This window comes from Ammospiza nelsoni, chromosome 30, assembly GCF_027579445.1.
Source record: "Ammospiza nelsoni isolate bAmmNel1 chromosome 30, bAmmNel1.pri, whole genome shotgun sequence".
Taxonomy (NCBI): Eukaryota; Metazoa; Chordata; class Aves; order Passeriformes; family Passerellidae; genus Ammospiza; species Ammospiza nelsoni.
In genome coordinates, this window is record NC_080662.1 from 4,107,466 (window position 1) to 4,120,304 (window position 12,839).

General features: G+C 49.9%; 1 protein-coding gene across 1 annotated transcript; it reads left to right on the forward strand.

Moving 5' to 3' along the window:
* The first annotated feature begins 8,198 nt into the window (after positions 1 to 8,198).
* Positions 8,199 to 12,256, forward strand: NKX3-1 (NK3 homeobox 1). Its single transcript, XM_059490678.1, has 2 exons — positions 8,199 to 8,439; positions 11,874 to 12,256. Exons 1-2 carry the CDS (start codon positions 8,199 to 8,201, stop codon positions 12,254 to 12,256), a joined length of 624 nt encoding a protein of 207 aa, XP_059346661.1.
* Positions 12,257 to 12,839: the final 583 nt, after the last annotated feature.

Here is a 12,839-nt window from a genome sequence, read left to right on the forward strand (position 1 = left end):
CGGGGACGGGCACCGGGATGGGCACCGGGACGGGCACAGGGATGGGCACCGGGATGGGCACCGGGACAGGCACCGGGATGGGCACAGGGATGGACACAGGGACGGGCACCGGGACGGGCACCGGGATGGGCACAGGGACGGGCACCAGGACGGGCACCGGGATGGGCACAGGGATGGGCACCGGGATGGGCACAGGGACAGGCACCGGGATGGGCACAGGGACGGGCACCGGGACGGGCACAGGGATGGGCACCGGGACAGGCACAGGGATGGGCACCGAGACGGGCACCGGGATGGGCACAGGGACAGGCACAGGGATGGGCACCGGGATGGGCACCGGGATGGGCACAGGGATGGGCACCGGGATGGGCACCAGGGTGGGCACCAGGACAGGCACCGTGGCGGGCACCGGGACAGGCACAGGGATGGGCACAGGGATGGGCACCGGGGTGGGCACAGGGATGGGCACCGGGGTGGGCACCGGGATGGGCACAGGGATGGGCACCGGGACAGGCACCGGGACAGGCACCGGGATGGGCACAGGGATGGGCACCGGGATGGGCACCAGGGCGGGCACCAGGACAGGCACCGTGGCGGGCACCGGGACAGGCACAGGGATGGGCACAGGGATGGGCACTGGGATGGGCACTGGGATGGGCACAGGGATGGGCACCGGGGCGGGCACTGGGATGGGCACAGGGATGGGCACAGGGATGGGCACCGGGACAGGCACAGGGATGGGCACCGGTACGGGCACCGGGGCAGGCACTGGGACAGGCACAGGGATGGGCACCGGGGCGGGCACCGGGATGGGCACAGGGATGGGCACCGGTACGGGCACCGGGGCAGGCACTGGGACAGGCACAGGGATGGGCACTGGGACGGGCACCAGGATGGGCACAGGGATGGGCACTGGGATGGGCACTGGGATGGGCACCGGGGCGGGCACCGGGACAGCGCCCCGTGCTCCAGAGCCCAGCCCGGTCAGGCAGCGGGCACAGCCAAGGCATTCCTGCCGGCCCAGAGGGTTTCGGCACCCAACCCCAAAGGGTTTCAGCAGCCGCATCCGGAGGATTCCGCCAGTCCCAAGGATGGCACATCCAGGTCCGGAGGATTCCTGCCAGCCCAAAAGGATTTCAGCATCCAAATCCAGATTTCTGCTAGCTCCAAGGATTTCAGCGGCCAAATCCAAAGGATTCCCGCCAGCCCAAAGGATCTCAGCCACATCCAAAAGATTTCTCACATCCCAAAGGATTTCAGCAGCCAAATCCAAAAGATTCCTGCCAGGCCCAAAGACTTCAGCAGCCACATCCAGAGGATTCCTGCCACCCCAAAGGATTTCAGCAGCCAGATCCAAAGGATTCCTATTATTGATAATATTTAATGTTTTGTGTTCCTGTAATGTCTAGATTTATTTTTGAAATCCCAAAGGATTTCAGCAACCAGATCCAAAGGATTTCAGCAGCCAGATCCAAAGGATTCCTATTATTGACAATATTTAATGCTTTGTGTTCCTGTAATTTCTAGATTAATTTTTGAAATCCCAAAGGATTTCAGCATCCAAATCCAGAGGATTCCTGCCTGCCCAGAGGATTTCAGCAGCCAAATCCAAAGATTTCTATCAGCCCAAAAGATTTCAGCATCCAAATCCAAAAGATTCTTGTCAGCCCCAAGGATCTCAGCAGCCACATCCAAAGGATTCCTGCCAGCCCAAAGGATTTCAGCAGCCAAATCCAAAGGATTCCTATTATTGACAATATTTAATATTTTGTGTTCCTGTCATTTCTAGATTAATTTTTGAAATCCCAAAGAATTTCAGCAGCCAAATCCAAAGGATTCCTGCCAGGCCCAAAGACTTCAGCAGCCGCATCCAGAGGATTCCTGCCACCCCAGAGGATTCCTGCCACTCCAAAGGATTTCAGCAGCCAGATCCAAAGGGTTCCTATTATTTATAATATTTAATGCTTTGTGTTCCTGTAATTTCTAGATTAATTTTTGAAATCCCAAAGGATTTCAGCATCCAAATCCAGAGGATTCCTGCCACTCCAAAGGATTTCAGCAGCCGCATCCAAAGGATTTCTGTCAGCCCAAAAGGATTTCAGCATCCAAATCTAAAGGATTCCTGCCAGCAGTCAAACACAAAGGGTTCCTGCCAGCCAAATCCAAAGGATTCCTGCCACTCCAAAGGGTTTCAGCAGCCAGATCCAAAGGATTCCTATTATTGACAACATTTAATGTTTTGTGTTCCTGTGATTTCTAGATTTATTTTTGAAATCCCAAAGGATTTCAGCAGCCACATCCAAAGGATTCCTGCCAGCCCAAAGGATTTCAGCAGCCAAATCCAAAGGATTCCTATTATTGACAATATTTAATATTTTGTGTTCCTGTCATTTCTAGATTTATTTTTTAAATCCCAAAGGATTTCAGCATCCATATCCAAAGGATTCCTGTCAGCCCAGAGAGTTTCAGCAGCCAAATCCAAAGGATTCCTGCCAGCCCCAAAGACTTCAGCAGCCGCATCCAGAGGATTCCTGCCACCCCAAAGGATTTCAGCAGCCAGATCCAAAGGATTCCTATTATTGACAATATTTAATGCTTTGTGATCCTGTAATTTCTAGATTCATTTTTGCCAGCCCAAAGGATACCAGCAGCCACATCCAGAGGATTCTTGCTAGCTCAGAGGATTTCAGCAGCCAAATCCAAAGATTTCCCTCAGCCCAAAAGATTTCAGCATCCAAATCCAAAAGATTCCTGCCAGCCCAAAGGATTTCAGCAGCCAAATCCAAAGGATTCCAATTATTGACAATATTTAATGCTTTGTGTTCCTGTAATTTCTAGATTTATTTCTGGTTTGTTTTTCTCAATAAGTCCCAGCACAGGTATGGATTTCTGCCTTTATTATTAATATTATTGTTACTATTATTATTATTATTATTATTATTATTATTATTATTATTATTATTATTATTATTATTATTATTATTATTATTATTTGCAAGTAAAAACTGAACAGCGCAATTGTGGTTTCGCTCTCTTGTCATTTCTCACTTGGTATTTTGAATTTTACCATCTGCAATTTGCACCTGAGCATCCAAACCTGAGCCAAAGAAAAATCAAAATCAAATCAAATCCTGATGGTCCAGGCAAAAATCACCTTTTAGTGCAAGTTTGGGAATTCCACGGGGAATTCCTTTTCCCTGCAATTCCACAAGAAATTCATTTTCCCTGATATTCTACAGTGAGTTCCTTTTCCCTTCAATTCCACAGGGAATTCCTTTTCCCTGAATTCCACAGGGTCCTTTTCCCTGCAGATCCACAGAAAATCCCCTTTTTCCCTGCAATTCTACAGAAAATTCCCTTTTCCCTGCATTCCACAGGGAATTCCTTTTCCCCGAATTCCACAGGGAATTCCCTTTCCCTGCAGATCCATAGAAAATTCCCTTTTCCCCTGCAGTTCCACAGGGAATTAATTTTCCCTGCAATTCCACAGGAAAATTCCTTTCCCCTTCAATTCTACAGGGAAATCCTTTTCCCTTCAACTCTATAGGGAATTCTCTTTCCCCAGCAACTCCACATGGAATTCCCTTTCCCCTGCAGTTCCACAGGGTCCTTTTCCCTGTAAATCCACAGGGAATTCTCCTCACCCTTGAATCCCACAGGGAATTCCCTTTTCCCTGCAATTCCACAGAAAATTCCCTTTCCCCTGCAGTTCCACGAGGTCCTTTTCCCTGTGATTCCACATGGAATTCCCTTTTCCCTTGAATTCCCTTTCCCCTGCAATTCCACAGAAAAATTCCTTTACATGCAATTCCACAGGGTCCTTTTCCCTGCAGTTCCACGGGCAATTAATTTTCCCTGCAATTCCACAGGGAATTCCTTTCTCCTGAATTCCACAGGGTCCTTTTCCCTGCAGATCCACAGAAAATTCTCTTTTTCCCTGCAATTCCACAGGAAAATCCTTTTCCCGTGCAATTCTACAGGGAACTCCTTTTTTCCTGCAATTCCACAGTGTCTTTTTCCCTTCAATTCCACATGGAATTCCCTTCACCTGCAGTTCCACAGGGAATTAATTTTCCCTGCAATTCCCCAGGGAACTCCCTTTTCCCTGCAATTCCGCAAGGAATTCCCTTTCCCCTGCAGTTCCACAGGGTCCTTTTCCCTGTAAATCCACAGGGAATTCTCCTCACCCTTGAATCCCACAGGGAATTCCCTTTCCCCTGCAATTCCACAGAAAATTCCCTTTTCCCTGCAGTTCCACGAGGTCCTTTTCCCTGTGATTCCACATGGAATTCCCTTTTCCCTGTGATTCCACATGGAATTCCCTTTTCCCTTGAATTCCCTTTCCCCTGCAATTCCACAGAAAAATTCCTTTACCTGCAATTCCACAGGGTCCTTTTCCCTGCAGTTCCACGGGGAATTAATTTTCCCTGCAATTCCACAGGGAATTCCTTTCTCCTGAATTCCACAGGGTCCTTTTCCCTGCAGATCCACAGAAAACTCTCTTTTCCCCTGCAATTCCACAGGAAAATCCTTTTCCCACGCAATTCTACAGGGAACTCCTTTTTTCCTGCAATTCCACAGTGCCCTTTTCCCTTCATTTCCACAGGGAATTTCCTTTTCCCTGCAGTTCCCCAGGGATTCCCTTTTCCCTTCAATTCCACTGGGAATTCCCTTTACCTGCAGTTCCACAGGGAATTAATTTTCCCTGCAATTCCTCAGGGAACTCCCTTTCCCCTGCAATTCCGCAAGGAATTCCCTTTCCCCTGCAGTTGCACAGGGAATTCCTTTTCCCTGTGATTCCACACGGAATTCCCTCTTCCCTTCAATCCCACTGGGAATTCCCTTTCCCCTGCAATTCCACAGGAATTCCCTTTCCCCTGCAGTTCCACGAGGTCCTTTTCCCTGTGATTCCACATGGAATTCCCTTTTCCCTTGAATTCCCTTTCCCCTGCAATTTCCACAGAAAAATTCCTTTACCTGGAATTCCACAGGGTCCTTTTCCCTGCAGTTCCACGGGGAATTCATTTCCCCTGCAGTTCCACAGGGAATTCCTTTCTCCTGAATTCCACAGGGTCCTTTTCCCTGCAGATCCACAGAAAATTCTCTTTTCCCCTGCAGTTCCACAGGAAAATCCTTTTCCCGTGCAATTCTACAGGGAACTCCTTTTTTCCTGCAATTCCACAGTGTCTTTTTCCCTTCAATTCCACAGGGAATTCCCTTCACCTGCAGTTCCACAGGGAATTAATTTTCCCTGCAATTCCCCAGGGAACTCCCTTTTCCCTGCAATTCCGCAAGGAATTCCCTTTCCCCTGCAGTTCCACAGGGTCCTTTTCCCTGTAAATCCACAGGGAATTCTCCTCACCCTTGAATCCCACAGGGAATTCCCTTTCCCCTGCAATTCCACAGGAATTCCCTTTCCCCTGCAGTTCCACGAGGTCCTTTTCCCTGTGATTCCACATGGAATTCCCTTTTCCCTGTGATTCCACATGGAATTCCCTTTTCCCTTGAATTCCCTTTCCCCTGCAATTCCACAGAAAAATTCCTTTACCTGGAATTCCACAGGGTCCTTTTCCCTGCAGTTCCACAGGGAATTAATTTTCCCTGCAATTCCTCAGGGAACTCCCTTTTCCCTGCAATTCCGTAAGGAATTCCCTTTCCCCTGCAGTTGCACAGGGAATTCCTTTTCCCCTGTGATTCCACATGGAATTCCCTCTTCCCTTCAATCCCACTGGGAATTCCCTTTCCCCTTCATTCCACAGGGTCCTTTTCCCTGTAAATCCACAGGGAATTCTCCTCACCCTTGAATCCCTCAGGAAAATCCCTTTTCCCTGCAACTCCACATGGAATTCCATTTTCCCCGCAGTTCCACAGGGAATTCCCTTTTCCCTGAATTCCACAAGATCTTTTTCCCTGCAACTCCACATGGAATTCCATTTTCCCCGCAGTTCCACAGGGAATTCCCTTTTCCCTGAATTCCACAAGATCTTTTTCCCTGCAACTCCGCATGGAATTCCATTTTCCCTGCCATCCCACAGGGAATTCCCTTTTCCCTGCCCTCACCTGAAATCCCCAACAACACCGGGATTTTCCTTGGAGCTCCAGCCACAAATCCCAGGAATCTCCCCCAAATGAAGGCAGAAATAAGGAAGGAATTATTTTCTTTTTTCCCCCAGGAATAAAAGCCTGGAATTGGGAATGGTGAGAGCTCCGGGCAAAGCCCCCAGGGACGGGCTGGGATTGTTGGGATCGCCCAGGGCACGATTTGGACTCGATGAGCCCGTGGGTCCCTCCCAGCTCAGGATTTTCCCAATTCCTCCATAATTCTGCCCAAAATTCCCTTTCTCTGCCCAAACCCAGGCTCAGCCACTGCAGCCCCTGAGCTTTCCCAAGCTTGGGGGGGGATAATTCCCAAACCAGAGGCTGCAGAAGGAAAAAAGGGCTGGAAAAGCCAAGTTTGGGGCGCGTTTGCACAAACCGGCGGCTGTAACCAAACACCTCCTGTAGAATCAACAAAGCCCGTGGGGGATTTGAGGAAAATCTTTTGTTTCCCTTTTTAAGGGTAAAAAAAAAAAAAGCCAGGCCGGGCTGAAGGGGATGGGTTTGGGAATTAAAGGAGGCAACAGGGCTGATATTCCAGCAGGAAAAGGGGTTTGGAGACAGCAGAGGTGGAGGAGTAAATAAATAATTTTTTTATAAATTCATATTTATAAATTCATATTTATATGAATTTATATTTAGATAAATTATATATTTAGAGATAATATTCATATTTAGAGATAAATTCATATTTAGAGATTTATTTAAATAGAAACTGTCCGCAATTCTCAGGGATTCTGCTCATGAGCATCCCCAGAGCTCCCACGGGACCTTCCCCAGGAGATGGATTTGCCTTGGGATGGCACCAGGTGAATTTTTAATCCCTTTTTTCCCCACATCCGGGGGATCCCGAGGCTGCTGGGGTTGTTTTCCAACAACCACAAACAAATCGGATCCTCAGGACAGGATCTGCTCCAGCAGGCGGCTCCCTCTGTGTTTTTATTTGGATTTTGCTCCTTTTGGGTGACCGAGACTTTGTTGTTAAAGGTGTTGAGGCTTCTTAAATGACCTGAGGGATTAGTCTGAGGTTCAGACTTGAACTTTCAGCCTTTTCCATGCCAGGATTTGCCTCTGGAGCTGCTCTCCCTGGCTTTTAAATCATCCCCAGGCAGCTTTGCAAAGCTTTGACATTTCCCCGTTTTCCGAGACGCTGGGAGTTCATCAAAGGGGATGCATTTGAGGAAAACCCACAAAATAAATTTAAAACCCACTTAACCCTTTTATTTCTCTGCTTTTCCCCGTGGAAGCAGCGTTTTCCCAAAGAGCTCAGGGGTGGAAATCATTCCCATTTGAGGAAAACCCTCAAAATAAATTTTAAAACCACCCAACCATTTTATTTCTCTGCTTTTCCCTGTGGAAGCAGCACTTTCCCAAATAGCTCAGGGGTGGAAATCATTCCCATCACAAATTTAAAACCACCCAACCCTTTTATTTCCGTGCTTTTCCCCCTGGAAGCAGATTTTTCCTAAAGAGCTCAGGGGTGGAAATCATTCCCATCAGGGAATGATTTGAGGAAAACCCTCAGAATAAATTTAAAACCCACTTAACCCTTTTATTTCTCTGCTTTTCCCCTGGAAGCAGATTTTTCCTAAAGAGCTCAGGGGTGGAAATCATTCCCATTTGAGGAAAACCCTCAAAATAAATTTTTAAACCACCCAACCATTTTATTTCCGTGCTTTTCCCTGTGGAAGCAGCATTTTCCCGAAGAGCTCAGGGGTGGAAACGCTCGTGGGAGCGTTTTCCCAAATAGCTCCCGTGAGCGAGGGGAGCAGAGCTGGGACCGGGGTGATGGATGCAGAGCTCCTCCAAGGATGCTCTTCCAAAAAATCCCAGCCCGGACGCATTTGATCCCAAATCCACGCGCTCGTCTTCAGGTGCGGGGGGGGTTTGTGAGCAGAGAGAGCGAAGGAGGCGCGGAGGGGCGGCTGTGACCCCCCAAATCCACAGGAGGGACTCCGGGAGCGGGATGGGGAAGGCAGCGCCCCAAAGCCGAGCCCCGGGCAGGGGCGGGACCGTGCGGGCGCTCCAATCAGCCCCGGGAGGTTTGGCCCGGGCCGGATAAATGCGGGCAGGGCCGGGCGGGGCCGCAGCGAGCCCCGGGCATGAGCTCGGCCCGCACCCCCCCGGCCATGAGCGGCTCCCCCGGGCCCGGCCCCGCACGGCCCCGCAGCTCCTTCCTCATCCAGGACATCCTGCGGGAGCCCGAGCGAGCCCCGGGCAGCGGGAACGAGGAGCGGGGAGCGGCCCCCGAGGGGAGCAGCGCGGGCAGCGCGGCCACGGGAGCGCCCCCCGAGGGTCCCCAGCCCAGCGGAGCCCCCGGGACAGCGCGGGGAGCAGAGCCGGGTGAGCCGGGGGAACGGGAACGGAACGGAACGGAACGGGAACGGCTGTGCTGGGGCGGGAGGGAGGGAGCGGGAATCCATCGGGGATGGAGCGGGAATTGATCGGGAATCGATCGGGGATGGATCGGGAATGGCTGTGCTTGGGACAGGGAATGGATTGGGAATTGATTGGGAATTGATCGGGAATCGATCGGGGATGGATTGGGAATGGCTGTGCTTGGGACAGGGAATGGATTGGGAATTGATTGGGAATTGATCGGGAATCGATCGGGGATGGATCGGGAATGGCTGTGCTTGGGACAGGGAATGGATTGGGAATTGATTGGGAATCGATCGGGGATGGAGCGGGGATGGATTGGGAATGGATCAGGAATGGCTGTGCTTGGGACAGGGAGTGGATCGGGAGTGGATCAGGAATGGATCAGGTGTGGATCAGGAATGGATCAGGGGTGGATCAGAAACGGATCAGGAATGGATCGGGGTGGACTGGGGATGAATCGGGAATGGATCGGGACATCTGTGCTTGGGACAGGGAATTGATCAGGGATGGACCAGGAATGGATTGGGAATGGATCAGGAGTGGATTTGGGATGGATTGGGAATGGCTGTGCTTGGAACAGGGAATGGACTGGGAATTGATCTGGAATGGATCAGGAATGGATCAGGGATGGCTGTGCTTGGGACAGGGAATGGATCAGGGATTGATCAGGAATGGATCAGGGAATGGCTCAGGAATGCTGTGCTTGGGACAGAGAATGGATCAGCAATGGACTGGGAATGGATCAGGAATGGCTGTGCTTGGATCAGGGAATGGATCGGGAATGGATCAGGAACAGCTGTGCTTGGATCAGGGATGGATCACAAATGGATCAGGAACGGCTGTGCTTGGATCAGGGAATGGATCGGGGATGGATCAGGAATGGATCAGGGATGGATCAGGACAGTCTGTGCTTCGAGGGTGGATTTGGAAAGGATCGTGATTGGATCAGGAATGTCTGAGTCTGGGATAAGGAATGGATCAGGACAGCCTGCGCTTTGGTTGGGGATGGATTGGGAATTGATCGAGAATTGTCTGAGTCTGGAATAAGGAATGGATTGGGAATGGATTGGGCATGGATCAGGAATGGCTGTGCTTGGATCAGGGATTGATCGGGGATTGATCAGGAGTGTCTGAGCATGGATCAGGAGAGTCTGTGCTTGGGTCGAGGACTGGGAATGGATCAGGAGTGGCTGTGCTTGTTGAATCAGGGAATGAATCAGGGATTGATCAGGAATGGATCAGAGATGAATCAGGGATTGATCAGGAATGGATCAGGGGTGTCAGAGCATTGATCAGGAATGGATCAGGGGTGTCAGAGCATTGATCAGGAATGGATCAGGATCCAGACCCAGCTGCTGGAGCCACTCTTGGATTAAACTCCAGGAATGTCTGAGCTGGAGCAGAGGAGAATAAGGAATTCAGAGACTGAGTGAGAACCTTTCCCCAGTGCCCCAAAGGGCTCCAAGCTCAGAATCTGCCTAAAATGTTGCTAAAAACCCAATTTGATGCATTTCTACAAAAGCTTCAGTAAGAAATTCCCTTTCATCAGATCCCAGAAAAGGCACCTTGGGAAGGGGCTGCCCAGAGGGGGAGAAGCAGCATCCCAAAATCCCAGTGGGACACAGGAATCTGGGGACAAGATTTTTGGAGAGGGGACTCAGCCTTTCCCTGCCCAAACAGCCCCAAATCCCTTTGGAATTCTCCAGCACCGGCTCTGGCTCCGACAGCCCTGCCAGGGGAATTTTGGCTTTCCAGCCCAATTCTGTTAACAGGAATTCCGACATAAAAGCTCTGGGATTCCAGGGACAACCAGGATTCACAAACTGGGAATTCATTCAATCCCTTGGGTGTTTTCTCGAGCTTCTGTTCACACCTTAAGAAAATAAGCGGAGAAATGGCCAAAAGCCAAAAGAATTGGCTGATTTCCATTTGGATAACGCTCAAAAAGGGATTAACTCCGGAAATAAATTTATCTGAGGGGTTTTAGCTGTTGTGGGTGAGACTTCCCTGGAAGTGGGAATTTTTGTCCAGGTGGGAATTTGTGTCCAAGTGAGAATATTTTGTCCAAGTGGAGATTTGTGTCCAAGCGGGAACATTTTGTCCAGGTGAGGATTTTTTGTCCAGGTGTGAATTTTGTCCAAGTAGGAATTTCTGTCCAGGTGGGAACTTTTGTCCAAGTGGGAATTTTTTCCAAGCCAGGATTTGTGTCCAAGTGGGAATTTGTTTCCAAGTGGGAATATTTTGTCCAAGTTTGGATTTTTGTGCGGGTGGGAATTTTTGGACAAGTGGGGATTTTGTCCAAGTGGGATTTTTCCGCATGGGAATTTTTGTCCAAGTGAGAACTTTTGTCCAGGAGGGGAATTTTGTCCAGGTGGGGCTTTGTGTCCAAGTGGGAATTTTTGTCCAGATGTCCTGTCCTGTCCTATCATATCCTATCCTAAGTGGGAATTTCTCTCCCAGTGGGAATTTTTGTCCAGGTGGGAATTTGTGTCCAAGTTCGGATTTTTGTGCAGGTGGGAATTTCGTGTCCAAGTGGGAATTTTTGTCCAGATGTCCTGTCCTATCCTATCCTATCCCAGGTGGGAATTTCTGTCCCAATGGGAATTTGTGTCCAGGTGGGAATTTTTATCCTAGTGGGAATTTTTGTGCAAGTTGGGATTTTTGCCCAAGTGGGAATTTTTTTCAGGTGGGGTTTTTTATCCGAGTGGGAACTTTTTTCTGAATGGGAATATTTTGTCCAGGTGGGAATTTTTACCCAAGTGAGAATTTGTGTCCAGGTGGGAATTTGTGTCCAAGTGGGGATTTTCGTCCAGGTGGAATTTTTCTGCATGGGAATTTTTGTCCAAGTGAGAACTTTTGTCCAGGAGGGGATTTTTGTCCAAGTGGAAATTTATATCCAACTGGGAATTTTTGTCCAGATGTCCAATCCTATCCCAGGTGGGAATTTCTCTCCCAGTGGGAATTTGTGTCCAAGTGGGCATTTGTGTCCAAGCGGGAATATTTTGTCCAGGTGAGGATTTTTTTCCAGTTGTGAATTTTGTCCAAGTAGGAATTTTTGTCCAAGTGGGGATTTTTTTCCAGGTGGGAACTTTAGTCCAAGTGAGAATTTTTATCCAGGTGGGAATTTGTGTCCAATCCAAGTGGGGATTTTTGTCAGGTGGGAATTTTTGCACAAGTGGACATTTTTGTACAGGTGTGAATTTTGCCCAAGTAGGAATTTTTGTCCCGGTGAGATTTTCATCCAAGCGAGGATTTTCGTCCAAGAGGGAACTTTCGTCCAAGAGGGAATTTGCGTCCAAGCGGGAATTTTATCCGAGTGGGAATTTTTATCCCAGTGGGAATCTTTCCCCAATGGGGATTTTTCCAAGCGTTTCTTTCCCGTTTTTCCCTTCCAGAAGCGCCGCCGGGGCCGTTCCTGCCCGAGCGCGGCCCCTCCGCGGCCCCACCGCCCCCCAGGCCGGGCAAACGCTCCCGAGCCGCCTTCTCGCACAGCCAGGTGATCGAGCTGGAGCGCAAATTCAGCCACCAGAAATACCTGTCAGCCCCCGAGAGAGCGCACCTGGCCCGGCACCTGCAGCTCACCGAGACCCAGGTGAAGATCTGGTTCCAGAACAGGAGGTACAAGACCAAGAGGAAACAGGTGGTGGCCGGGATGAGCCGCTTGGACTCGCGGCAGGAAGCGCCAGAATTCCCGGGAATGTCGCTGCTGGCGCTCAGGGGCGCCTGGCCCTACCTGCCCTGCCTCTACTACGTCAACTCCTGGAGCCCCTCCTGGTAGAAATGGCTTTTGTAGGTAGAAAAGGTCTGGTTTCCATAAATTCAGAGGGTTTTGTAGTGGCAGCGTGAAATGGTCTCATCACTAACACTGAAATAACTAAAGAACATTTAATATCAGTTAATTCAGTGTTTGATTGCAGTGCTCTGGGAATTCCCAGGGAATCCATGGCCCCTCCATCCCTGGAAGCACCCAAATCCAGGCTGGATGAGGTTTGGAGCTGAGGGCACCTGACCCTACCTGCCCTGCCTGTACTATGTCAAATCCTGGAGCTCCTCGTGGTAGAAATGGCTTTTTTAGGTGACTTTTCATAAATCCAGAGGGGAAGGAATGCAGTGGCAGCGTTTTGTAGTGTCAGTGTGAAATTGTCTCATCACTAACATTGAAATAAGTGAAAAAAAGCCCAAAATCTTAATTGCAGTGCTCTGGGAATTCCCAGGGAATCCTTGGCCCCTCCATCCCTGGAAGCACCCAAATCCAGGCTGGATGAGGTTTGGAGCTCAGGGGCACCTGACCCTACCTGCCCTGCCTGTTCTATGTCAAATCCTGGAGCCCCTCCTGGTAGAAATGGCTTTTGTAGGTGGCA

Coding starts and splice junctions, on each gene's coding strand:
- NKX3-1 (XM_059490678.1), top strand. CDS start 8,199: ATGAGCTCGGCCCGCACCCCCCCGGCCATGAGCGGCTCCCCCGGGCCC. Junction 8,440..11,873: donor AGCGCGGGGAGCAGAGCCGG/GTGAGCCGGGGG, acceptor TTTCCCTTCCAG/AAGCGCCGCCGGGGCCGTTC.